The sequence below is a fragment of the Diachasmimorpha longicaudata genome, chromosome 1 (genome assembly GCF_034640455.1).
Source record: "Diachasmimorpha longicaudata isolate KC_UGA_2023 chromosome 1, iyDiaLong2, whole genome shotgun sequence".
Taxonomy (NCBI): Eukaryota; Metazoa; Arthropoda; class Insecta; order Hymenoptera; family Braconidae; genus Diachasmimorpha; species Diachasmimorpha longicaudata.
In genome coordinates this window covers 12,965,358-12,992,450 of record NC_087225.1, presented here as the reverse complement: position 1 = coordinate 12,992,450, position 27,093 = coordinate 12,965,358, and the positions used below count along the sequence as shown (strand labels likewise).

Genomic DNA, 27,093 nt, shown 5'->3' with positions numbered 1-27,093 from the left:
CCAGTGCTCTCAGACAGGTGCCTTTAAGAGCCAATATGTCAATAAACATTGAATTCCCACCGATACAATCCAAAACACCAATAACTTGATGTTTATACGGGGATTGAGTTCTGTGGAGGTATGGAGTCTACGGTATTATCGATTCTGGGTTTTGTTTATTGACGTTCAAAAGAGAATACTGTAAAAAAGGATCAATAAAGTGGGGTGAAAGCTGCTGCATACGGAGGCATAAAATTTTAACTTTCACGTTTTAATGCGTTTGATTCTTCATGCTCCGTTCATTGTGGCTAAAATGCGGGAGAAAATGAGGGGGAGAGTCAATGTCTTCACTTGAATATTTTGTCTGTTTCAAGTTGGAGCATGGAGACCACCCTTACATCCAGGAAATACACGAGAAACATGGAATTCGTCAGACTGCGCGTTAAACTGTCTCATGTGCACTCGTAGAGTCGTAAAAGTTGCACGTCAAACAAACAGACTCTTTTTTAAGATACTTCAAGTACAGATGAACACGAATGTAACTTTCTGAGATTCCCGGGGGGGGGGGGCAGTCTGTGAGTGGGCCTTGAACAACAAGTAGTTGAAACCAATAAAATGATCGTTTACCTCGTTAAGAGGAGCAATAAAAATACTTGCACTTGGAAAAAAGTTCATTCGCATCAGATAAATTCATTCATTCCAGTTGGCTCTTCTTTTTTGCGAGATGGTAAACCGTTAAGTCATTTCGAAGAAGCAATTTTGCAATGTAATATTTTGAATTGCAGCACTTGACGTGTGGGAATTTATTGCTGAGTTTTGACGCTGTCGTCAATTTGCGGCATACGAAATTCATTGCAGAACTTGGAATGAATGAAAATTCCATTTTTCAGTTCGTTGATTCCCCTGGAGTTCTCAGGATTAAAAATTCCATACTCTTTCACATCTTCTCTCTAATGACCTATCAACTACTTTAACTCAAGAATTTTCCCTCCAAGGACTGAAAGGAAAATAAGCAATCCCTTAATACCATTCCACTAAAGCGCAAAAAATGATGAAAAAAATTTTTCACAAGACATTTCTCCATACAGTCAAAATGCCTTTCCGGCTCTCGAAACTCCCCACGAAAGCGTTCTCCCAACACTTTCTCTCAAGAATCTCTCACCATCTTGATAATAATGTCACCACAAACTAATTTACGGTTCCCCTAAAAACCCTCAAAATTCCTTTACATTTCCTGCCCCAAAAACCTACCCTCCCCCTCTCCAACCCCTCACTCCATTCACCTCATTGTCCCGCAACAGTAACCAATTCACAAGAAAAGAATTGATCAAAAGAAGCCACAAAAATTGATTATCGATTTCAATAAAATCTGAGAACTGTAAACCTCAGCATTTCCCCCGCTCCTCTGCCCTTTCCCAATGGTCCCATCATTTTTGGGTTAAAAGAGCCCGCGAGCGATTTAGCGAGGAGATTCTCCTCCTCACCGACCTGTAATCTTGAGGCCCCAGAGCCGCCTGCTCTAATTATACAGTTGCGTTTTGGCGCACTTGGTTCTCCCCTCCTAATTGGTTTTCCACCTCCCCCTGCCTTTATTTCCGATTCCTTTCATCCCCCTCCGTCTCCCCCACAAAGGTTGATTCCTAAATGGATCCTTAATCATGTGATATCACTCATTCACATCTTCTATTCACTTTTTTTCAGGTATTTGGGCCTTGAGCCTGGAATAGCTGGATCTGAGGGCGTACCAGGCGGTCCCGACGGTGCGCCAAAGATTGGCGCTGGTGTCATTGGTCCAGCCAGCGCCGAAAGGAACTGCAAGAGCTCACACTTGACTGTCAAACAGCAGGGGATATGTTCACGCTCGCCTCCGATTCTTCAGGTGAGTTGTGCTCAACCGTATCTGATGAAAAAGGTGAAAAAAAAGGAGAAAATGAAGGGAAAAAAAAGAACGCGAAGCCCTGGGCGTAACGGGCTGATGCACTGCCGACGATCATTTATATCTGTAGTTCCCTCCTCTGATCTTTCGCACGAGCTTTTACATCAGTGAAAAAATGATAAAATGAGAGGGGAAAAAATCACCTCAATAAGACGAGAAGAATTTTAATCGTCGACGTTTAATATCGCTTTTAATTTATCGATCGTGAACATTCTCACAAATATTTTAAATATGTTGTGGTTTTTTTTTCTCCTCCTTTTTTTCTCTTATTTTATGTTCTCACGCCGAAAATTTTTTTAAAGCCTGTTTGCCTAATGTAAAAACCTCGTTCGTGTCATGAAAAGTGTGAAGGGTCTTTTGACCACTGTCCCACCGTTTTTTTTTCACATATTTTCTCAGACTATAGCTGTTTCTCGAAAAGGAGAAGTTTCAATGAATATTCAGAGTTTCAAGTGAGTTAGAATGTTTCTGGCGTCAAATTAACAGGCTAAATAGCCTTTTAATTTTGAGGAGAACATGGGACTCAGTGGGCCAGGACTATAAACTGAGAGGAACGGATGTTGCGCAATCAAATTGGATGGGGAGAATATCGGAAAGAGATGAAAAGAGGAGAGGAGAATAAATAAACAGTCTCTGTTCATTGAGTAATTTGTATTTCTGTCGTTTACAGGCAATAAGTGCAGGGGCTAGGCTTGCGATAGAGGAGTGCCAACACCAGTTCCGCTTGGCCAGATGGAACTGTTCAATTTCACCGGAAAATCCCGAGAATATATTTGGCGGTGTTATGCTAGTCAGTAAGTGGAAAATTTTGATGCATTTCATAATCAATCGGTCCATCAGCAATGTTCATTTTCGAAAATAATTTCTTCCCAGCTGTGGATGATAACTTTTGAGGCAATATCACAGAGGAATATTTAGGTGGAAAATTTTTCATGTCTGAAGAGATGAAAACTCTCAAAGAATAATTCAATTGAATTCAATCAAGTCCATTCACCTCACAATCTATTGGAAAAAAATCCCGGATTTTAAAAAACGTAAATTTTCTCATTTTTTCGGGGTCTAAATAATAAACAACATCTTACGACACCCATCAATTATAAAAACATTAGCATATCCACCAATGATTGATCACCTAGCCATCAATTTCCATGTTATTTTTCTGTAATTAAATTGCAGATAAAGCAAACCATATAAGTAGTTCATTAATTAGTTGATTTCATTACTCTCTATGACTCTCATTCACCAGCTCATTAGGAAAATTAGAATAGCGATAGGTGATGACGATCATCCTTTTCTATTATTTGTTGACCAGTTTATCGAGTGGATAATCAATAAATAATTGGATGTATTAATTTCCACAGACAGTCGTGAAGCTGCTTTTGTGTACGCAATATCGGCAGCTGGTGTCGCTTACAGCGTAACCAGAGCGTGCTCCAGGGGCGAACTCACCGACTGCTCTTGTGACAATCGAGTGAGGACGCGTCATCCAAATAATTGGCAGTGGGGTGGCTGCAGTGAGGTAAGACTGCTAATTTGTAGAATAATATGATTTTTCAATGAAAGACTGAGCGAATATCCCACCCGGTGTTTATTGTCTTTGCTTCTATAATAGCGGTGTCTGTGGATGATACGGAGACCATGCGATTCATTGGGGATGAATAAATATAGATTTAACCCTCTGGGGATAGACGGAATTACGCTTTACCCCCGCGCGTAATTTCTTCGCTGATTGTCAGAGAAATATAAAATTTCATAAAATCACCGACTCTCATCTCCTACTGATAAATCGCTTGCGATAAAAAATACTCATAAGGATGCAGACGATATAACTTCTCACAAGTGATCATGTTCAAATCGTGAAGAGATCATATCATGAAATTACTATTTTCAGCCTGAGAATGTGGAAAACTAAAAATACTGGACGCTCAGAGTCAGAGATCGCGTTTGCAATCCATTTGCGGAATTCTAAGTTTTAATTCCTGGTGTTTTCCTCATGCGTAGCACCTCATACCGAAACTGGCCCACCATCGCCGTGCGCTAGCCCCGTCGGGCTATTTAGTTAAAAGTTATTAATTAGTATTGCAAAATTCGCAGTTTTACTCCATGAAAGTCATCGTTGCAATTTAATCTATTTGTTCAACAATTTGATTGCTTAATCCTCTTCTGCTTCTTTACTTTTGATGAAGGATGCGCCAGGAACATCAGAGATTTGATCAGAAATTACCCTTCATTTGGCTCTGAATTCATGTCTCTGGTTCTTTAATGCATAATATTTTTTAAAATTAGTACTGCCGCCTGTCACAGCTTCTAAAAGAAAAAAATGCGCTTTTATATTGTCATAAGTAATTGCCATAATATTTCAAAAACTGTTAGATCAGAATGAGATTAAGATCTCAACAGCAAATCGGTTCAAATTATATCAAAAAAATATCGTGAAGCCTGTCGTGAATTCTAAATCTATAATAAATCACCGAAATCAGCCTATCCCTAGATCAATCTTTATCATAATAATTCTAATTCAAGAATATTTTCCCATCGAAAATATTGAAACGCAAGAAGTGAGGGATATCAGACAATTTTTATCTTTGTTTGACTGTTATTCCATCGTTCCACATCAACGAGCTGAAAAGTCGTGTGTCAACGGTGAATGGATGCATTTCACGTGAGCAGGTGACCCCTTGTAGACATTGCCAAGCTTACAAGGGGGATTAACCCCTGTAGAATCCACGGGGAAGGGGGAGTATAAGCCTGTTAAGTTGCAACAACCCTCTCAGGTATTCCCCGTACAATGTTTTTCGAGCCTCTCGACAAGAACCTCCGAGATATTACAAGGTTTTTGGTCTGTCACTGACATGCTCACATTTGTGGATTGAAACACAGCTATTTGTCTTCAACCCGGGGTTGAAATGTATCTGACACTAGTTTCCGGGGAAGGGATAAAACCCAGATAACAATGTTTACACTGTCCTAAAATCCCTCTCCGCAAAATTGTTCAGCGGATTTTCTCGAGTACTTTGGGATGACAATGCACTGACCTCGTTTGCTATTTCCAGGATATACATTTTGGTGAGAAACTCTCGAGGGAATGGTCGGACGGTGCAGAAGAGCCGGTGAAGGATGGGGTGGTCCAGGGACCCAAGACTCTTGCGGGACAACTCATGAGGAAACATGACAGTGAGGCTGGAAGACGGGCTGTGCGCTCTAGGATGCAACGCGTCTGCAAGTGTCATGGTAATGATGTCAAATTGATTATTAAAGCTGTTCTTATACCCCACTCCTGGAGGCGTTTCAACGGCGAGTGCATTCAGAAAAAAATTGCTTTGGCAAATATATTTACCACAAGTAAATATATAGAAATATTTCCATAACACGTACTACTGCCAAGTTAATTTCCCTGTAGTTGGTAAATAGATTTGAACGAACCATTTTTTTAAGGTCATGCTGAGGTAATTTCTCAATCAATTGTAGGGAAACCGTCGACGAAATTGTGTACATAGATGAATAGGTTGATTTTTATATTTAATTTACTCGTGAGTGAGTTGGTGGAACGATTTATTGAGATTTATTTAGATTTATTTAAACTCTGTAGAATCATTCGAGAAGCCAATGAATTGATAGGACCCTGTCCTGACTCCTTGTTTGCTTGATAACTAATTTAAATAGGAAGAGACAGGATTCATTCGAACCATAATAAATTACATTATTCAAACTGATTGATTCAATGTTTTTTTAGGGATGAGTGGCTCGTGCAGTGTGAGAGTGTGCTGGCGAAAACTCCCGGTGTTCAGAATGGCAGGCACAGCCCTGGCAGCCCTTCACGAGGGCGCCGCAATGGTACGTGTGGCACAGAAAGGCGGAAGACGACAACCCAGACTGAGGCCGGCTCGTGCTGATCTCAAACGACCAAATAAAACCGATCTTGTGTATCTCGAAGATAGTCCTGATTACTGCGAGCGAAATCTCACGTAAGTCATTTATCTTTATTTCCTCCATTGCTCATTACTTTTACATACTTTGCAAACTTGTCTTCAGACTCATTAAATAACTTGTTGAATTTATGGGGGAATAACTCTAAATTTACTCGCTTGAAAAACGATAATAAATATTGTGAATCACGTTTATGCTCATTTGTGAGTTTATCATGTTCTCATAATGAAAAAATGGTGAAATTCTTTAATGGACAATCGGTAAAATTCAAATGAGGAATATTTACCGTTAAACCGATGTTTTTCATCTCAATTTGATTAATTAACTTTTCAGGAATTCCATTGCAAAATTTTTTTGACAATTATGATGGACTGGTTAATTCGAAAAAAAAACGAGAATACATTTGAATTTTCGAGGGGAATTGCCTAAGAATTCTAATAGTTTTGACAATAATATAATGTCTAAATTTCACAGAGAGGAGAAATTATTTTCGACAGACAAATTATTTTTTTCGCGCGTTAAATGAAATGGTCCGTTATGTAGGGACATTCCCGGAATCTTGCTAAACGCGCTCGAACCGTGTAGAATGAATTCGGTAGAGCTTTAGCCTAAATAACGCGGCGGCGAATCCCTACGGAGGTAGTGAACCGCATCGCGACCAGACTAAGCTGTATGAAAATACACCAATTTCGTGAAGAACAAGCCATCGAATCGATCGTTTCAGCGATTTTATTTACGTGCAGTTTAAATGAGATAAGAAAATCACAAATATTCGAAAGGAAATTCAATTTATGTATTGATAAACCACATTTCGCCGGAAGTATGTAAAATATTGATTTTTTTAATCGAATATATCCCTTCATGTGAATGCATTGAATAATATGAACTCAAGCTCATTTCAGGAATAAAATCAGCTTTAAATTCATTCTTATTCTTCAATTACAGTTTAGGAATACCAGGAACAAGGGGTCGAATATGCAACCGAACCTCAATGGGTCTGGACGGCTGTCGGCTGCTCTGCTGCGGTCGCGGTTACCAAACTCGAGTGCGCGACGTCACGGAAAAGTGTAAATGCAGATTTGTATGGTGCTGTAGGGTGCAGTGCGAATTATGTCGGCACACGCGTGAGGAGCATGTCTGCAATTGAGCATTCCCTCCCCGAATCCCAAAAACACGAGAGGAATTCAACTTAACTTAATCTAGAGATTAATCTTTCTCTTAAATCCGACTGCAAGATGAAGTACAGAAAAGGAGTAAAGAAAATATGAAAAAAAAAATAAGAGAAACGAAAGAGTGAGAGAGGCAAAATGTTGCATCGCTGTGTATGAAAGATATTTAATTAATTTTTAATTACCTAGATGGGAAAATTACGCTGATTAAATACGTAATTATGAGCGTGATTTAAATGTGTCAATGGTTGTCCTGTTTTTTAATTTATCTGCGGAGCCTCGGAGTTTGCTAAGTGAAAATGATAATATCAATTCTGCCAATGAATGTACATAAACTCCTTTTTTATTACTTTATATTATTATAAAAAATACTAAACGTGTATATATTTATTGAGGGATTTTATTCTGACAATGAGTTAAAACGTGAATTCAATCCCCCAAATAGCCCAGCGTCCAAATGAATTAATTAAGTCAAAAAATTGTGTCTAATAGGAAGTGTTCTATGTGGTGACTATTCTCTCCTTTATGACGATAGTTAGACAATAGATGGACGTTAGATAGATAGACAGTAGTATTAAGAAATTTAGTATAGAATTTAATTATTATTAAATGAAAAAAATACGACGATATACAAAGCGCAGTATTGACAAATTGTAATTTATTTTCCTCATGATAATATATATATTATAAATATTATATATAGCTTTAGCTTTTTCTAATGTGTCAAATACTTTCTTAGGTGGTACCAGTAATTTTTTCGACATAGCCCTAGGCTGAAACCTGTATTTTTAGGCTTAATATATTTGTATATGTATGGCCACGTATATATTAAGTGTATTTATAAAAACATAAATGAACAGCATTTGTCCATGTAACCATTGGCTATTTTCATTCAATAATATTTTTTATTTATTTTTCAGTTAATGCCGATGTTTTTACTGAACATTTCTCGCGTATCAATTCAAGTCGATGACTTATGACATATAATCCCTCGGCATTCAGGGGTTCGATCGATTAGGGGTTCCATCCTCACCTGAGCATTGTCTGTACAACGTTCAATACTGCGATATTGTGATTTGGCTCCTATCGCTGGCCATATCACAATTAATAAGTCAAAAATCACTAAAGCAGACGTTAAAAGAAAAATGTGCAAATTTTTTATTGAAAAACAAATGATTAAACTCCAGCTATTGTACATTTTAGTTCTACATACGAAGAAGTAAATGCTCCACTTGAGTATAACAACACAATAAAGTTTTTCGCCTCTTAAATATATTTTTTCATCTATTATACTTTCGTGCTTTGCTCCTTGCACTCTTACTCTCTCGTCCTTGGTAGTACCAGGTGAGTGCTGTAGTGGCAGCAAATAGTGCCCCGCAAATTGTACCCAGTAGGATACCGATATAGAGTTGAATATCCTCGGCAAATGTTTTCACTGGTAGTTTTCTATCCACTGGGGAAAATTCAATGGAACTTTTTTCGTTCCTTGCTACATATCTCAGCCAGAATACTGCTCTATCTGATGCTGGCATTGGTCTGTCTCTGATTGCCAAGGAAACACTGCGCGCATTCTCACGGTAAAGTGCACTCTCGTGAATTTCAACAATTGTTTTCACCACTTTGTCAAGGGAATAGTCGTCATTTAGGGAGATGGAGAAACCTAATTCAACAGCACGTTGGGCATTGCGTTTTTCGTGGGGATTTCTGGGGAAACAAATGATGGGAGTACCGTGGAAGCCGGATTCTAGGAGCTCAGTGTCATCACAGTGACTGAGAAAAACTCTTGCTCTGGGGTAGCCTGCAAATAGGAGGAGTTTTTAACAGATCTGGTACTTTGTTCTTAGTTAAATAATTGATCTACTTTGAGAGTGCAAAAGACTTTACGAAATTGTAGATATTCTGGTGATAGAATTGATCAATCAACTGAATTGTCGGGTGTCTAACGTACCTATAAGATCTTGACGATCAACGCTCGAATGAACGAAGAGATTTTCTGGCGTTCCCCCGGTGAATCTCATATTTTTACCCTTCCAAGCAACGGCTTGACCCTGTCTACCCTGAGGAAGTTTCTTCGCAACGCCTTTTATCAACTCGGCGTGAGTTTTATCGAGGGAGACTACGATTGTCCCTAACCTGAACTCCACCAATTCCTTTTGAAGCTCTGAGGGCAGGGGTTGGACCCCTCTGCAGTGGTGACAGCCGATCTACAAGCAAAATCCGTAATTTATAAAAATAAAATTCATATTCATTTCTGGCGTGCCAACTCAGCACAAACTTGACCAGAATATGATCTTATTACCTCGACGAATCGCTGAGTTAGAGATGCAAAATGAGTCCTTAGAATGGAGTCACCACCCCAAAGTAGCAACTCAACATTGGAATAGAGCTCATCCAAAGTTCCTCCAACATTGGAGACGTATTTACCGGCAATCTTCAACCCTGGATTTACGAAATTCGATTCAACCCCAGCGATGACCCTCTGAACATTCACATTTGCCCAGAATCTGTCGTAAATTCCTTCAGTGAAAATGGGAATTCCCATTTTGGTTTTTTGGATGGCGTAATGTTCCTCGTTGATTCCCAGAGCCCAGACCACTGGGTTCGATGAGATAAATCGAGCCCAGGGGATGAGACAAGCATCGTGTCTTGGAAAAATAAAAAACAAGAATAGTTTTCCGAATGAGTCGGAGTTATTTGGGGACATATTCGGACATAAGGAATTATACAGATGAACTTTGCGAGAATTTATTCACTTTTCTCGACTTTCGAGGAATTCCCGCATTTCATACACATACCTAATGGCTGGAAAAATCGTGAAAGTCGGTTGAATCTCCCCAACCCTTCTGAGGATTTTCTGATTCCCCAGGAGAGCCTCACAAGCCCTCAATGCTTTCTTCTCAAGGCTTCCATCATCCTGAGAGCTGACATTCAGCCTGATCACCTCAACCTCCACTAGATTCTCGTAAATATCTCCAGCATCCGCGCTAACAATCAGTGTAGCATCGATACCTTGATCGGTTAAGGTATTGGCAAGCAAAGATAACTCATAAGCATTCTCGAAGCCAACGACAAGGGCAGTCTGAGGTGGTGCACCCAACGTGGAGGCACTGGAGATGCTGAGAAAGGCAGTACCAAGCAACAAGTGAATCACTGCTGACTGACTCATTGTCTCTCTTATATTAGTACCACTGGCTAACAAAAACACAAACAATTATCACTGGACGGTTAATTTGTGTGGAATTTTGGAGCTTTGAACATGATAAACTGACAAAAATCACTGACTCGACGCGCAGTAATTACGAACAACGAACGCAGAACGTCTGAAGGGTGCACTATGTCTCCTGTACCGCGGAGGCTTTTTGGGCATTTATTATCTTTGGCTTCTGACATTCGTGGGGGTCTCACGAATGGGCAGTGACCGGCGCTGGCGTGAGTGTGTTGGTTAGTTACCCGGGTATAAACATTTCAGTTTCACCCATAATTAATGAGAACTGATCACAACTGCTGCCATTGGAGGAGAATATAGGGCACTGGGTAAAACGATATTTTTTTCAATTTTTACAGAGAAATCGAGGAGATTTGTCTAGGTTTGGTGCCTTACACAGATTTTCCAGGATTTTTGAGGGTTATGGCCGACGATTGGGGAAGTTTTATTCGTTCGACTGATGATAAATGGTTGCTACGAGACCAATGATAAAGTAGGGAGCAGAAACCTCTTTACTGATGGATCATCAAATATTTGAAATTACAAATTCCCGCATCATTAGGGTCAACCCTAATTATATTCTCTTTAAATGATTTTAAATTCAGTTAGCTTTCAAATGGAGAACGTGATGAAGTTGATTAGTTCTTTCATGACTAGATCTACATTCTCCACACCAGCTATCAATCAGGATGTTGATAGTCCATGTGGAATCCCACACACTATTCACGTGTCATTCTACTTCTATCATAGAAGTCATTCACACCCCGAGTTTTCCCGAGTTAAAAATTCAAGTATACAATCTCAGTAGTCTGACAAAAATGATCCATAACAATTCACTATCCCTCTTAATAATCATGATGATTTTTGTGAATCTATCAATTCCGAGTCCGGGTGCTTACAACACTAGTTGTCTTAGCAGTTGGAAACATGATGATAATGCAGATGAACAGGTGAATAATAAATTCTATCATTTTCTAAATAATTCTTCTCCCCAGTTGCCTTTTGACATCAGTCTCGCGATGGTATATCTTGCAGTATAGAAGTATTCAATAATTTTTGAGTCAAGGTTTCCACATTCTCCATTATACAAAAAATGAAACAGTAAAATCATCGTTCTGAACCCCCCTTATTACAGAAATCGCAATGTTCGAGGTTTACAACGACATTCGAATGCTTCTTCCCACTCGTCGACAACGAGTACTGGATAAAAGCTCGAAGAGAGTCTACATTTCAAGAAAATATCTCCCTTTCGATGTATCGTTACTACATGGCTCAACACTTATACGCCCGATTGGTGCAGATCAAGGCTGCGAAGGGTTTGGCCACCAGGACCGAGCGAAAATTCGCTAATCACGTGCAATCAATAGCCCCCTCAGTCCCTTACGGTACGTTCACTTACTTGAATGCCATAGGCGACATAGAAATCATGAAAACGAATAAAAACAACGAGTCTTACCTTGAGCAGTTCTTCGAATACTCTTTCATCTCGTGGCCAAATGAATGGGGTCATTTTGGGCCTGTGGATTGCGATTCACATTGGATGTACATGTCCTTCCCAGCGCCGATAATGGTCGCCATCGCAGTTCAGGCAGATCTGACTGTAGAAGATCACCAATCCCTGTGGAAGCCAAAGTCGAAGTACATTCCAAATTCTGAGCGTTATGGGGTCTTTCCAACTCCCAATTGGTTGGGATGGAAACCAGCTGCTGCTGTCACAATCGCCCAACGTCAAAACCTTCACTTGTCTGGCATAACCAGAGATGATTATGACGTTATCAACTCACAATTCCAGTTCAATCCAAAACTTATGACTATTGTTCATTCCTACTTCAGAGCTTCCCCTCAGGCTGCTGTCAATATGAAGACATGGTACACCAATAAGAGGCAGAATGTTGGAACGATGGAGCAATTGACGTGGTTGGAACGAGAAGTTAGTACTAATCCATCAGTCAGCAAAACTTTTGCTTTCATAGAGAAAGATGTACTGGCGATGCTGCATCCACTCCAGGCTGGGACCCGATATCTGAGCAAACTGTCACTTATCATGGGATTCAGAGTTAAGAAGTATGCTGTGCCGAGTGACTGGGCTATTTTCGATTGGGGCCATAATGGGAGCATTCCTCAATGTTGGGTGCAAACGAGAAACGCAGTGTTCGAGTTTGGGGACATCGGCGACATCAGTGGAACTGCTATTCCATTTTCCTATGACAGGGATGGCATAAGGACGGAGTTCCTTGAGAGATGCTACGAGGGACGACCGATGTATCAATGAGTTACTGTTGTAACTGGATTTTTTTAAACATTGATTGGTCAACGATGCATTTTTCAAAGCACATTATTTCCTTTCAGGTCAAGACCCATTTTAGAATCGTTATGGTAATTATCAAATACGGACGGATATGTAGTCATAGAAATCCATTGACCTTTGGAATCTGTTAAATTAAGAGTTATCGATCATCCTTGAGAATAAAAAACATGAGTGTAGATGTGTTTATTCGTCATATGGTGATTTATTTATCTCTAATCTTTCAGTAGTTGCCATCCCCAATATGACCTCTGTTGTGACACGAGAAGATATCTTTCGTTTTACTACACATAAAGAACTCTCCAGTTAGTCACTATTACGCTCCAACTAAATGAAGATCTGTAGGCCAGTTGTTTCGAACCAACTTCATGATATTCACAAAATAATTCAGGGTACTATTTTATGAAAAAATGAAGGGTGTAAATTTATTATGGCTAATACTTATCGTAATCATCAGTTCATATCTTTCGAACAAGTGCGTCGGTGATGAATCCGCAGACTGTCAAGTCTTGAACGTTGTTTATACTGGAAAGGTAAACTCTGTACGTTTGAAAACATATCATCAATGACGATTTACTCTTTCGCTTTCCGCAGCAACCAGAGTGCAATCGATTCACTACCACCTTCGAATCCTTCTTCCTCCTCGTTGATGAAGAGTATTGGATGAGGGCATCGAGAAATTCAAAATTCCAAGACAACATCTCACTCTCGATGTACCGCTACTACATGGCTCAGCATTTGTATTCTAGACTAGTGGAAATTCGAGTGTCGAAAAATTTGGCTAATCATAAGGAGAAGGAGTATTTCCTTCGTGTTCGATCACTCGCACCCATAGTGCCCCTCGCCATCATCAGCTACTTGAATTCAATAGGTGACGTGATCCTGGTGGAATATGGCAAATTTCTAAGCTATGAATTTCCCATTTGGCCAAATGATGACGGTGACTTCGAGCGTGTGAGCAGCAAAAACCACTGGAAGTACATGTCCTTCCCGGCACCAGTAGTGGTGGCACAGGCGATTCAAGAGGATTTAATTATGGAGATGAAAGGTAGTACCAACTGGAACTTGAAAGCCCACCTGATACCACCTTTTGAGGACGGCAATCCAGGACTTCCAACTGCTAATCTGCTGGGATGGAAACCAGCTACTGTTCTGACCACTGATCAACGTCAAAAACTACATCTGAGTGGAATCAATCAGTACCAGTTCGAAGTGCTCAACTCGCAGTTTCAGCTCAACGCAAAACTCATGAAGATTATTTACAAATATCTTTTAGCAAATCCAATCGCAACCGCTAACATTACTGAGCAATATGAACCAAGAAAATCGCCGAATATAGGGACTAAGGTACAGATCGGCTGGCTAGAGCGTGTTGGAGACACTAAATACCCGGGTGGGCGGACTATTGCGTCCGTAGAGAGAACCATGTTAGTGAGAAAGCCCTTAGAATTAATGGAAGAACGCTCCCAAATTTTTTCGTTCAGAGTTAACAAAGTGGGAAGTGATGATTGGGCTATTTATGGCTGGAATGACTATAATGACGTTCCTCAAAGTTGGAAAGAAACGAAAAATTCGGTTTATGAATTCGCTAACTTTAATCGAAATATTCTGTGTGATACTACCGGACTGATAGACTATAGGGATGGGGATAGAGCTAAATTTTTGGAAGAATTATATTCTTGAGTATTGAGTTATTGAAAAATCACCTCTTTCATATTAAGGAGAAAAATGTCTCAATAAAATCAATATTTTTTCAATACGAACTAGATGCGTTACATTAATTCTCTAACTGACCAAGAAACTGCTGAAAAAATTCTGCTGTTCCACAAAAGGTACGATTCAAATCACTCCAGCGGCGAAGTTAGTTGTCGCGGGTGCCACAGTACCGCTGCAGTCGAAATGTGTGTGTGACAACGGCGAAAAACGCGCGACGCAAAACCCAGGAAAATAACTAATAAATTTATGAATCAACACTTATCAATTGGTCTTATATTAACCAATATCATCACAATACCTACCACATTATCATCTCCATAAAAAAATCACAATAAAATCGTTGACTCAGTGATGAACAGACTGATAAAGTGTTTTTGAGGTTACGTTACTGTTAAACACAAAAAATGAACTTCTTTAACCCCGCAACGACCCAATCATCCACTCCAGGAACCACTACTACAGGTAAATGCACTAGTTCTTCATGAGATAATGCCATATCTTTGAAAAAATGAATAGAATTTGCTCATTTTGACTGACTTGCAGGTTTCGCAGTGGGAATGCCTGCAGGTGGTGATGCCAGTAAAACTCTTTCCACATCGTTCTCCCTACCAGGAGCCCAACCCCAGGCAAAACCTGGGGGATTTTTCAGTGGTGGGCTGACTAGTACACCGGCTCCAACCTTTGGAGGAGCTCCAGCAGCCGCAGTTACTACTCCAGCTGCCCCAGCGGCAACCCCTGGCTTCAGTTTCGGTGCTACATCGACGTCAAGTACTGGACTCTCTTTTGGTGAGATGAAGTATTTTATTAGTTGATATTAAGTCATAAAGTAAACCAGTTCCGTATTAAAATAAGACTAATTTCCCTGATTTATGTAAAAGTACTTGTGAACGAATGTATCTCTCCTTTATTCGCTTCAAGTTAATCTATAATTCATTAATTTTTTTGCTTTAGCTCCAAAGGCTACTGCAGCCCCGGTCTCTACAGGATTCAGTCTAGGGGCTCCGACCGCCAGCACAACAGCCTCGGCTCAACCCCTGACCTTCGGGGCAGTTTCAACAGCAGCCCCAGCAACCACAGGCTTCACTCTTGGTGGAAGTACGCCAGCGTCAGGTGGGCTTAGCTTTGGACTTGGTGCCTCGATCCCCGCAGCAGCTCCAACAACCACAGGCCTAACCTTGGGTACTCCCGCATCAAGTGCAGCGCCAGGATTCAGTTTCACAGCCACCACGAGTGCCCCAACTTCCTCAACGTCATTCTCTCTGGGCACGACAACCCCTGCCACAACTTCTTCACTCGGATTCAGTCTCCCAGGAACTACCTCCACTACTAGTACTGGATTCAGTCTAGGTGGTACTGCTCCCACATTGGCTGGAGGATTTTCTCTAGGAAAAACTACTGCTCCCACTAGCACTGCTGCTGTGACAAGCACCACTGCATCTCAAGTCTCGTTGGGGAGTATTACTACGGTCACATCGTCAACAGGTGCCGCACAAACTGGAGGAATGAACTTTTGTCAGCTCGAGGAGGCAATAAACAAATGGACCCTTGAGCTGGAAGAACAAGAGAAAGCCTTTGTCAATCAGGCAACTCAAGTGAACTCCTGGGATAGACTCCTCATCGCCAATGGTGAGAAGATAGTTACTCTAAATGAAGAAGTGGAACGAGTTAAACTGGAGCAACAGCAGTTGGAGCAGGAGTTGGATTACGTCGTCGGCCAGCAAAAAGAACTTCAGGATTGTCTTGACCCACTCCAGAAGGAACTGGCGTCGATATCCGTTTCCGACCCTGAGAGGGAGTATACCTACAATCTCACGGAGAATCTGGACACTCAGCTGAAGCAGATGTCCGAGGATTTAAAGGAAATTATCGAGCATCTGAATGAGGCCAATCGAGCACAGGACTCCAGTGATCCAATTGTCCAGATTGGGAAAATTCTCAATGCTCATATGAACAGCCTTCAGTGGCTAGACCAAAGGACTGAGATTTTGGGACAGAAGATACAACAAATCGATCAGATGCATCAGAATTACAGACAGGAGAACGAGCGAAGCTTCAGTCTCGCTTATAACTGATTTTCCTTTTAATTGGTGATAGTATGTTTAAATTACATTTTCAGGAATTGTTCTTAATAAAATGCTCTACAACTTTGAACCGCTGCTATGACTTGTCCTTAATATTCGTGGAAAAATCCACTATCTTTTGTGAAATGACATTTGTATAAAATTTGCACAATATTTTTTTTTCAACTGAATACCCAACAAGAAGAATCCTATCAATTAGGAGATAGTAAAAAACATATATTTACAAAAATAACTTTGCTTTTATTAAATTATATTATAAAAAAATTGTTATTCTATAACACAGTGGCGGGTAAGAAGTAATGAATTTTAAAATTATCATTTAAATTCAGATGCAGATATACTAATTTATCGCGAAGAATACTGCACTTGACAGTTTCTGGGTGAACAGAGTCCCAAGCAAGAAACATTAGGAATTTCTTAATATCAACAGTCACTGCGATCCTCTCCTCCCCTGTCTCACTTTCTTGATGAATGTCGAGGCTTGGAAAGTGTGTGGAAACACAGGCAGAGTCTGTTTCGATTCTTAGGATTAATATTCCGTCGTTGCTGGCGAATATTGACAACAGGGGACTCAGGTTTTTCATTTTTTCTGCTACATTCTTTAGGTGTTTTAATTGAGGGAGGTCTAATGATATCTGAAATATGCAAAAGACAAAAGGGAATAAATATTTGAATGGGCCATTTTGTAAGGTCGATTGTCGAATGGAGACCCTGTGAATCATCAAAAAAATCGTACAAATAAAAATTTGATCTTACATGAAATGCGGGGATGTCTGGGGGATGGTAACTAGGCCACTCCTTTCGGGCCACCATTCTGATGGGCACATCATGGACACAGTGCCAAGAATCAGAAGTTGCTGAGCACAATTCAATCTCCAGCGTCAAACAGGGTTGCTGTTTATTCGTCAACTTGATCTTCACGCTTGTAGCACTTTGTTTCAACGAAGTCAGTGACTTTGACAGCATGACAGCGTCAAATTCCAGACAAATTTTGTTCTCTGAGGAGAGACCTTCCACGAGGTACTCACTGAAGAAATGATCTCTGGATAATTCTGCCCATACCATGGGTTGCCGATCATCAAAAACCGTGAAGCAAACCTCGTGCGGAGTCAATTGGAGAACGCAGAATTTTGAGATTTTTGCTATTGCACCAATGATATCTGTGGAAAAAAATGAGTCCTTGAGGACAATCATTGACAGTCTGTCAAGGCACAAAATGTCATGAAAATAAAGTATGTGATTTTGAAGGCAACATTTTAAATTATCAAAAATCATTTATCTCTTGGCAATCAATATACGCATCCAAAACCGGTAAAAAATAACTTGTTTTACTATATAATTTGAAAGGTTATGAATGCCACTCACTCGTAAAATCCTTCATTGCGAGGCTGTCCGTCATTTTGCACCTGAACTTCATGTTGAATTTCTATTTCTTTAAGAAATAATGTGGAAATAATATTTCTAGAATATAAATAAATCCTCAGGAGTTCTAAAATCCATTATCTTATTTTGGCGGGAATTCAATCTATTAGTGATTCTTCTCATTTGATTCACATCGTCTCTCGTGTTTCCTTCTTCCTCAACAGATGTCACCACAATGCTGTTTAACCCCATCCGAATTTATTGTTTTCATCTCGAACACTCATTACCCCTGACATCATTTCCTCCTTCCTCCAGAGTAAACACATGAATCGAAATGATTTCACAATAAATATTGATTTACTTCGAAGAATAAGCTAGTTATTAAGTCGAGTCAGTGCTAGTCATCAGTTCGATTAATTTCTCTACAAATAACTTGTCACAATCAAGGAGTCACTTGCGGTTATTTCCGACGCTGTCTGTGATAATTAAGGACTGTTGCCATGGAATATTTTACTCATTGGTTACTGAATGGTAAAAAAACTGGGAATGGAAAGCCACTGAAACAAAGGAAACTACAGAAAAGCAGGAAAAATAAGAGAAAGCAGAGGACAAGGTAAAATGGGCAATATATATTCCGGGGACTCCATCAATCAAAAGCGCGGGAGAAACTTTCTTTGTTTACATTCTCGTCGACTTCTGTAGTGCCTAGTGCACACGATTCATGTAAACATGCAGCCGTAAAAACAAAAAAGTGAAGTGGCTGAATGGGACAAAGAGCGAGGCTTTTTTTCCTCGCTGACTTTTTTTTTTCGGTCTGTTCCGAATTGATTCTCTCGGTGAGAGGTCAATGAATGAATTGAGTTCTATTATTTTTTTATATCTAATGGAATTTGCGGATTTATTTGCTGATTTTATTATTGGCAGATTAATCCGATTGTCTCAAAGATTTTTGTGACGACAAATGCCAAATGAATAATTGTTCTGTAAAGATTTCTCACAGCGATTTCATAATTATTTTTTTTCTTGACGGACAAATCATAGTAAATTTTTCCGCACTCGTATCGAAATATACGGTTCGATTCCTGGTGATACCCTTCTCGATTTTTTCCATTAAAGTACGATAGGATGTTGAAGAAGAGTTGATAGAGCCAAAACATTCTACTTGTGTCATGGTTGCGCAAATATCGGCAGGAGGGAGAGGTTCAGGAAAATTCTTGCCAAGTCTTCGTTGAAAATAAAAACGATTGTGCAAAAAATATTGATATTCTGTACAGAAGCTACTTGTTTCCGAGATATTTCTGATGGGACACCACACAGGTTCCATATTAATTTTTTCGACCTTGGCCTCTGACGGAAGGGTTTACATCAAAATAACTTTATCAAGAAACCGTTTTTCTCAATACTAGTTCTTCTAATCTGGAGGGGGAATTATGTAGTGGTAAGTACATGGGACTGTTCATTATACCTCCCATGGTTAGCACAACATTTTTCGTTTCGACCCAGGCGCAAAGTGGGATTTTCCTCCCGCAAAGCGAGCAGGAATTGTGTACTTTGCCCCCGTCGGGAAGGCAAACATGTCTTCACTTTTGCTACATTCTATCTAACGGATCCTGAGACCTGGATGGACCGCCGTCTTCATTCTTGGGGCTCTAGCAACCGCTTTGAAAAAACAATTGCCAATGGGATGAAAGCTTAGGCCCTTGGACATCTCGACGTGAAGATAAAAGATGTCTTTCATAATTTTTTCTGCGTTTTACGAGGTTTCACCGGTGACTCTCTTTAAATTGCATCTCTCAGGTTGTCCACGAGGGGAAACCTATTGCATCTCCAAACGATTCTTCCCATTCCACGTAAATAATCCCCAATTCTAAAATCCGGTAAATCCTCGAGAAGTGAGTCAATCACTACTACTTTAGAATTCCCCAAGATTCCCTTGAAACCCCCAATAATTCGAAAATTTCCAAATGAAACAATAAACATCGTTAGTCCCTTTAAATAAATCGAGAAGACTATAAACAACCCCTAAAATCTGGGCCCAATTCAAAATATTATCAAAGGGAAATGAGGTTTCTTCAGCGCCCACTTCTCATCACCTTCACCTTCCGTAGCCCATTGGCCTCCTGAACATCCCAAAACTAACATCATCTTCTCCCTGGCTTGAACATTTTCTCCGGGTGTCTTGAATCGAATTGTACGCTATCTGAGACAGGTGGCAAGACACGTGGCACGCGAAGAAACCCACCGGTGTCTTCTTTTCACTTCTCCTCCACCTCCTTTGGCTCGTCACATCTCCTTTCAATTGCCCGCGTCTGTCTCTCACCCTGGTGTATGAACATCCGGGCGGCCATCCACCCCAAAAATTCGTAATAAGGGGAAAGACCGGGGATCCTTGGAAAAATCGTAGACAGGGGTGGTAAAAGGCGGGAGCGCGTGCACGCAACAGCTGCTGAGGACGCGCGACCTCGTGATGACGTGACGTGAGGAAGACATTTGGTCTCTCCGTTGGTCTTATGAATTTTTATACAATTTTATTTGAAGATGTTTCGGATAATTTTGTATTCAAATTATAGGAATTTCTCGTTCTTTGGGATTCGTTCAGTTGATTTTGGGAGAGGATGTCGGGGAGGCTATTGTGATGTCAAAGAACTGAGCAATGCCGAATGACTTCTTATAATTCTTTCTGAAACCACAAATTATTACTTACGTAATCACAGAATCTTATCTCTTAACGTCGACTACTTATTATTTATTTAATAGTATTGAAGAAGTTGCTGTTAGACAAAATATTAAGAAGCTTCCCCTAGGAGCTGATGTTGGCACCGGAAAATTTTCATCTTTTGAAAAATATATTTAAAGAATATGTCTCCCATATATATTTTACATATTTTTAAAAATAAAATTTTCTTAAAATCCCCTGTAAAATCTGCGAAAGCCCCTGAAAACATATTCTCAACAATATCCAGTAACTCTCTCCATCTAAAGTATCCCTGCGCTCTCGATTACCACCATAAGGGTAGCGAGCGACCTATCCCTTTACCTGTACTCTTTGCATCATAAAAAATCCCCATTGGTAACAAAATATCCCAAAATCCATGACCCAAACTATCTTATTACATGCTGGCCTCAAGGAGCGTTGATTAATAAAGTAACAAAGACTTCTTGCTCTGGAGGTACAAGAAAGATCCCAGAGGCATTCGTAAAATCTAGAAGTGACTAAACATTGCATGTAATGGACAACGGGGGGTCGAGCTGGCAGGCAATGCCTAATAAATTTCTGGGGAGCCTAGAAATGTCGAACCGAAAAATGTTTGAGAAATGTTCTTATATTACAACCTCAGTAAGAAGAATTTCCAAAATATCTGTTTGTCCATGATAAAATAATATGAGACAATGAAATTAATTCTTGCAGTGACAATTAAGAACTTCGCAACTTCCATTTTCCTGGGGGCTAATGAGGTGGAAATTCGTGGGCGGAAATTGAGGGGAAGTTCTAGAGACTCTTCGTTTGAATGCCGTTGGAATTTTACTGGTCATTGAAATTTCACGATTTAAACAGTCTTATTAAATGCTGGTCAGAAACCCAAATGTTCGTCTACTGAAATACAAAAAAATTTTAGGAACATTCGTAAAACACAAGTGTACCAAACGTGAGATTGAAACGACGTGACCGGTGGTAGGCAGAAAATAAAGCGTTAGATGAACACTTTATCAATATTAAATTGCCCCTTTGGGCCTCAGATAGAGACGCGATGACGTCAGGATCCGCCGCATAGCAACACACCAGAGAAAACGTGGAGATATGGTAGGGAGTACCACGGAGGGACGCGGATGACACGAGCCAAACGAATGTGAGGAACCGTAATGTGTGATATGGTGATGGGTATTAGAGACCAGCTGTCCATAGTTTTATGGGTTACTCCAGGCAAACAGGGTCATCTCCCGAATGGCACCAGTAGTTGGTTCCTCACGCCGGATGGCAAACGATCTCTTGGTACTCTTCGTTGTCTCTTCGCTTGGTCGTTTCCTACCTCTTCTCCTCCGTTTGGGGCTTTATTATGCGGTCGGGGGATTATTGAATCGCCTGTCGCTCCTCGATTCTGATGAATCGCCGGAGGAGACTAAAAGTGGTTAGACGAAGGGGGGAATGAGAAGCAGAATAAAATATAGATTGAACAACTTTCTGCATTCATTCACTTTGGAGGGAAGCGATCTGGGAAGATAAGGTCAAAAGGCTTTATAACATGATAAAGCAATTTTTTAGTAAATTTGTCATGTGATGAATGACGAAAAATCAGTCGTATCAATTAAATGATGAAGCAGATATTCTACAGTTGAAGAATTTAGTTTAAATTTTTAATTCATTTTGAAATCTAATTCAGTGAAAAATACGTAAGGGTTTTGAAAAATTTAATTCATTTGGAGAAACTTTCTTGCGTTGTTGAATTTTAACTTTAATTAAATAACTATTTGCACTAGACATGGCTATAAGCTACGGGCCTTGTTTCTCGTGCCCTAAAATCATTCCTCAATGTTGGCAGACTTGTCAAAAGACTTCCAACCCCTGTTCAACGTCTGTGGACATCCTAGAGTCTTGTAAATGTGGAGACATTCCTAGTGTCTTCAGACGTTTAACAAAACAAGAACAGATCGAATATCAGAGAGAGTATTGGTTGAGTATAATGGCATGCAGGAATTCTGTGGATACCGAGCCAGTCGTGTCCCTTGCGTATACATTGGGATTTGTGGCCTTTAGGTGTGTGAGGCAGGTTTGCGACTGTGTGAGGATTTCGCGACCGTTCTGAGAAACCGACGGTCTTCTCAATGGTCCCACTGTATTGGGAGGGGAAAAAACTGGCAGAAAAGGAGGGCCAAGGGGACAGTGAAAAAAATTTTGTTTAGACTGCGATGCGACAAAATAGTGGGGATTCCCTCGTGTTCAGTTGGGGATTTAATTTCTTGGGGATTTGTTGCTCGTCGTTTGTTGTCAGGAGTTATATGGAAATTTTTGCCGAAATTCGCTGATAAGTCATTCGATTTTTTCTTGATTGTTTTGATGGAATCCAATCAGACAGGAATTATTTAAATCGAGTAGTTGGCGGATGTATTTAAAGAACTTGCACACGAGGAGAATTTCTTTTGAAAAATTCCAGTGCTGGTGCTGGAAGAAATCTAATCTACCACTGTGAATAATTATACTATTGATACGGGGAAAATTCCACGGTACATTTCTGATAAAATTATTAGAGGGATTTGAGCCTCATAAAATGAAAAATATCGAACGATCTCCCGTGTCTAGTCCAATGGCAATTTTCTACCCCGAAAAAAGAGGAAATCGAAATTCCTGGAATTTTTATAACTCATCATTTGGATTCCCCTTAAATGCCTTTCCCATTCAACTTTATGAGATAAATGACGAGACATCTGCTCCCCGCCCTCAGTTACGCATTAGCGCTAATTAATTGCTAGCGAGCATTCACTGAAGTGGGAGATAACGAGTCGATGTGAATGAAATGTAAAAATTATTTTGTGAACAAAGAACCGAATATTGAGGATGAACAATCATTTTTGTTTTCAATCAGAAATATTTTTTCACCCATTCAACCAAAGTCCGTTGCACGCTTGAGTTGCGGTCAAATTACAGGGATAGCCCTGACCCTTCCTCGTGTACTTCTCTTGTTTTCTCCATTGCCCCCTGCTTGAGAGCCCTGGAGAGTTAAACTCGGCGAAACAGTGAGGAATTATTAGTTTCGCTTTTTTTTGTGGATGAGACCACACGCGGGCGCAGCCTCCCGCTCTGCAATAGCAAAAACCCGAAAGAATTGAAAGAAATATTTAATTAAATTCCAAAATCTCGGATAACGAAAACCATCGCAGATTGACACATCAGGGCAGTACTAGAAATCAACTTCATTGCAAAATTGCGAACACCAGCGAAGACATATTTGGGAAACTTCCGAATTGAAACGAAATTCTTGGGTCAATTAAAAAATTATTTAATTAACATTTTTGTAACTTTCACTTCTCAATGGAAAAAACTTTCTAATATATTTCTGGCCTTTTTGAGATCCACGAGCTGCAAATATGTACCTAAAATCATCTCGCGTCATCAATCAGCTAAATCATTTGTCATGTCTCAATAACTGCACTTCTGAATTCATTCAGACGTCTCATTCGAAAATCCAGTGACCCGCGACCGTAGCTTAGACCATAGACAATCTCCTGGTGATTGTCCTCGTTAAACAAAGGATCGGAATTGAAAGATCAGTCAAACTTACTCATCGCCATTTAAACTTCAATACGTCGAGATGCATTGAGCATGCGTTGCGGAACTATTCGTGGATGCAGTTCACCGCTTGTTTGTTGGGATTATAAATAAAACCCTGGCAGATACTGTGTGGCCGAGGTCGCGGAGCCGAGGAAAGGAATTGGGAATGAGAGAATAGGCAGAACTAAAATCTCTTTCCTTTTTGTTTTTTCGCCGTTCATTTTTTTGTTTCATTTCAGTAACAACAGAGTAAAACTTCTCTCACAAGTCGAATAAAAAGTCTCTAAAGCTTTGGGAAAAAAAATCTTGTGGTCCATTCCCTTCTGGGAGAGATTGAAAAAAATGAAAAGGATGGAAATAATAGCGAAAAAAAATTACTTTATGAATAAGAATTATCCAGAAGTTGGGGGAATAATAACAGAGAATAACAGAAACTCGTTCAGACACGAAAACAGGTTGAGGATTTTGGAGAAATAAAATCACTGAACTCACACGTCCCATTCCATATCGAGGAGGCAAAACAAATTTAAAAGACTTGAAATAACAAAGGAAATAAAAATTATAATTCATGAATGAAGATTAGAAGTCGCAGAATAACAATGGAGCAACACTCGGAGAGGGTAAACTTCTTCAACGTCATAAAAAATGGCTGTGGAACGTTAAAAAAATCTAATGGATTTTTTTATGATCCTCGTCCACCAGAAAGCATAATCAGTGAACTAATAAAATTAACGAGGAAAAGTTATAATAAACTTTTTCCGTTTCAGACTGAACATATTTAATGATTCGTATCCCAAAATCGTCGCTTGAATGATAAGAATATTCAAACCTCATGAATTGATAATATTCAGCTGCGTCGTCTATCCTTTGGAGGAGACGGTGGAACGTTAATAAAAAAAATTCAGTGGTGCTTTTCTATTTCTCTTCTGTCAAAGCGACAAAAAAGTGAGACAACGCAAGCACCACAAAGAAAAATTGCTCAAAGGATCGGGCTTTGAAGCTGTAAAGTATTAGAATAGCGAAGTGGGAAATTGTTCTCTCCCTGGTTGTCTGTAAAGCAGAACCCTTTCGTCTTTGAAAAACATTCTCAGAGAAGTCTTGGCGCTCCTCCCTTCCTCCAGAAGCATAAAATGTTTACGGTCTTGAGATCGTTGAAAATACAGCATTCAAACCATGAGAATTACCAGAAATTACAAAGTAACGAGAGTGTACTCCCTTTCCTCTCGTAAAAGACGTTGAAAAACTGAAATGAAGCTTTCAGTGAACCCTTTTCATTCCCTTCTTGGGCTTCAGAATACTAACAGGAACTAAATACCTCTAAGTGCGAGACCAACAAATTATTTGAACATAAATTAACCGGAAGTTCCAAATTATCAACCATAAAGCCTCATTTTTACGCCAAAGAAAAGCTTTGAAACATTGAAAAAGGAATTTCAGGGGATCGTTTCCTCTCGCAGTCGTAAAAAAATTATGAAATTTAAGCACAGAAGAAGAGAACAAAAAGCTATTCACTGGCTTCACTGAAAATGACCAGAAGTTACCTCAGTTACGGTGCAAAGCGTTTATCTTGCTATGCCTTTTACAGGTTCTGAAAATCTGGCAGCCAAAAATTCGCTGTACTCCTCTTACTACCTTCTTGCACTCCAGGAGGCCAAAAAAAAATGACAAGTCTAAAATCTCGGAGGGAAAACTATTTGTGCTTCATTCTTACGAATTGCCGATGATGAGAAAATAACAGGGACAAACTCCTTGTTTTCTGAGAAGGGACAAATCTAGTAGTTCATCACAAAGACGATTTTTCAAAAACCAACAAAATCTCAAACAAAGATTGTGGTAAAGCTGAGTAGCCCCACTAAGCGATAGTTACTGAAGTGAACAAAATATGGTGAGACATCGTAAAATCGAATGGAAATTCCTAACTCACATCTGCAAAATTTGAAGAAAATTCACCAGTCTGAGCTTTTCGTTTCTGTCTCATAAGAAAATGACGAGTCTCGAAGAGAAATGTTTCATCATAATTTCCAAGAGGCAGAGACAGCAGACGTACGCTTTTCAAGGCCGGAAACTTGTCTCTCTGAATGCCATTTTGCTTTCGTGACCACCCTCGAAAACATTACAGAGCTCAAACCAACATCAAAAAGTGCAAGTGGTAAAAAATATGAATATCGCATAAAAACACTAGCACCTTGGGAAAACCTCAAAAAAATCCATTCAATGCAACCCATTATTCTCCCTTTGGAAATAATCATACACAGGATTCCAGACAGAAGTGAAGAACAGGCATTTTTAATACTCGCGATATTTATTATCCGACAAAAATTACCAGAAGTTCAGAGAATAACAATAAAATTTTCGTTTCCGCGCCTCCGGAAACCTCAAATTTCATATTCACCACTCCTCGTCCTCTTCTACCTGCACAGAGAATCCTGCGTCAAACTTGAAGCACTCGAAAACATATTTCGAAAATTTTTCAAGTGCTGACAATTACATTATAAAATTATCTACCCCACGGGCAAATAGTAAAATCCATTCGACCATTTTCTCATTAAGGAGAATCGCAACCCCTGTGTTGATATGGATTCCTAGGATCCCAATTACTCTTTTATTGATTTATAAAACTACTTCATGAACTCAGGAATAAAATTCTCGAATTGATAACCTTTTTAGGAGAACCCGCATCAAATAAAAAATAAGACTCCCTTTCCTCCCTTCAATTTAATAAAAACCTGAACACTATGATCTTCGAATTTGTTGGAAGGCAGCTCCCCAACGCTTGGCATCTCCAAAATCGCTGACATCACCTGCCAAAAACCTCCAAAAAGCGCTGTCCTCGTAAGCGCTCCCCCCACCCACTAAAACAAAAATTCCTGAAAACCCGAAAAAAAACCATAGCCACCCCCAGATCCTCCAAAATGTTAAATTGTTCATCTTCTCAGACAATGTCCATAATTTCACGTCGCAACTTGCATTCTGGGGGCTCACCCCAGCACATGGCGTTCACATTGATCCCACAAGGGGTGCATTTCCCTCCGGTTCTGGTTTAATGGCCGCCACGTTGCGCCGACTCGCCAACATCCCTCCATAAACTCGGCTATTTTCGTGAGCCATCGTTCCATCAAAAGGTTCTCCCTCTTTTTCTCCCTCGTTC

The 27,093-nt window shown here is 39.9% G+C and overlaps 7 protein-coding genes across 8 annotated transcripts in view; 5 read left to right on the top strand and 2 right to left on the bottom strand.

Moving 5' to 3' along the window:
- Positions 1–8,007, top strand: part of LOC135167798 (protein Wnt-4-like) — a 32,817-nt gene extending 24,810 nt beyond the window's left edge. Inside the window, exons 2-7 of the mRNA XM_064131356.1 lie at positions 1,681–1,858; positions 2,586–2,709; positions 3,277–3,434; positions 4,969–5,146; positions 5,649–5,880; positions 6,788–8,007. Coding sequence (XP_063987426.1) covers positions 1,681–1,858; positions 2,586–2,709; positions 3,277–3,434; positions 4,969–5,146; positions 5,649–5,880; positions 6,788–6,989 — 1,072 coding nt within the window. The 3' untranslated portion in view covers positions 6,990–8,007. The remainder of the gene's footprint in view (positions 1–1,680; positions 1,859–2,585; positions 2,710–3,276; positions 3,435–4,968; positions 5,147–5,648; positions 5,881–6,787) is intronic.
- Positions 8,008–8,145: 138 nt separating this feature from the next.
- Positions 8,146–10,535, bottom strand: LOC135167775 (UDP-glucosyltransferase 2-like). The gene is made up of 5 exons (XM_064131301.1): positions 10,294–10,535; positions 9,807–10,203; positions 9,311–9,656; positions 8,960–9,215; positions 8,146–8,809 (listed from the first exon to the last, which is right to left on the bottom strand). The coding sequence occupies exons 1-5, from the start codon at positions 10,376–10,378 to the stop codon at positions 8,292–8,294; spliced, it is 1,602 nt and encodes a 533-aa protein (XP_063987371.1). The 5' UTR covers positions 10,379–10,535; the 3' UTR covers positions 8,146–8,291.
- A 146-nt stretch (positions 10,536–10,681) lies between these two features.
- Positions 10,682–12,691, top strand: LOC135167789 (uncharacterized). Its single transcript, XM_064131328.1, has 2 exons — positions 10,682–11,166; positions 11,352–12,691. The coding sequence occupies exons 1-2, from the start codon at positions 10,906–10,908 to the stop codon at positions 12,486–12,488; spliced, it is 1,398 nt and encodes a 465-aa protein (XP_063987398.1). The 5' UTR covers positions 10,682–10,905; the 3' UTR covers positions 12,489–12,691.
- A 223-nt stretch (positions 12,692–12,914) lies between these two features.
- On the top strand, positions 12,915–14,284 carry LOC135167792 (uncharacterized). The gene is made up of 2 exons (XM_064131342.1): positions 12,915–13,054; positions 13,116–14,284. Exons 1-2 carry the CDS (start codon positions 12,932–12,934, stop codon positions 14,202–14,204), a joined length of 1,212 nt encoding a protein of 403 aa, XP_063987412.1. The 5' UTR covers positions 12,915–12,931; the 3' UTR covers positions 14,205–14,284.
- Positions 14,285–14,418: 134 nt separating this feature from the next.
- LOC135167784 (nuclear pore glycoprotein p62) lies at positions 14,419–16,388 on the top strand. The gene is made up of 3 exons (XM_064131314.1): positions 14,419–14,699; positions 14,781–15,023; positions 15,189–16,388. The coding sequence occupies exons 1-3, from the start codon at positions 14,642–14,644 to the stop codon at positions 16,307–16,309; spliced, it is 1,422 nt and encodes a 473-aa protein (XP_063987384.1). The 5' UTR covers positions 14,419–14,641; the 3' UTR covers positions 16,310–16,388.
- A 137-nt stretch (positions 16,389–16,525) lies between these two features.
- On the bottom strand, positions 16,526–18,073 carry LOC135167810 (checkpoint protein HUS1-like). 2 transcript variants are annotated; one of them, XM_064131381.1, is made up of 3 exons: positions 17,684–18,073; positions 17,075–17,478; positions 16,526–16,953 (listed from the first exon to the last, which is right to left on the bottom strand). In XM_064131381.1, exons 1-3 carry the CDS (start codon positions 17,733–17,735, stop codon positions 16,591–16,593), a joined length of 819 nt encoding a protein of 272 aa, XP_063987451.1. In that variant the 5' UTR covers positions 17,736–18,073; the 3' UTR covers positions 16,526–16,590. The 2 variants fall into 2 exon arrangements, with proteins under 2 accessions (XP_063987451.1, XP_063987460.1); XM_064131390.1 differs by having other exon boundaries at positions 17,075–17,497; positions 17,684–18,072.
- The window catches only part of LOC135167754 (myb protein), a 27,170-nt gene continuing 18,095 nt past the window's right edge, over positions 18,019–27,093 (top strand). Inside the window, exon 1 of the mRNA XM_064131286.1 lies at positions 18,019–18,293. Within this exon, the coding sequence (XP_063987356.1) occupies positions 18,181–18,293 (113 nt within the window). The 5' untranslated portion in view covers positions 18,019–18,180. The remainder of the gene's footprint in view (positions 18,294–27,093) is intronic.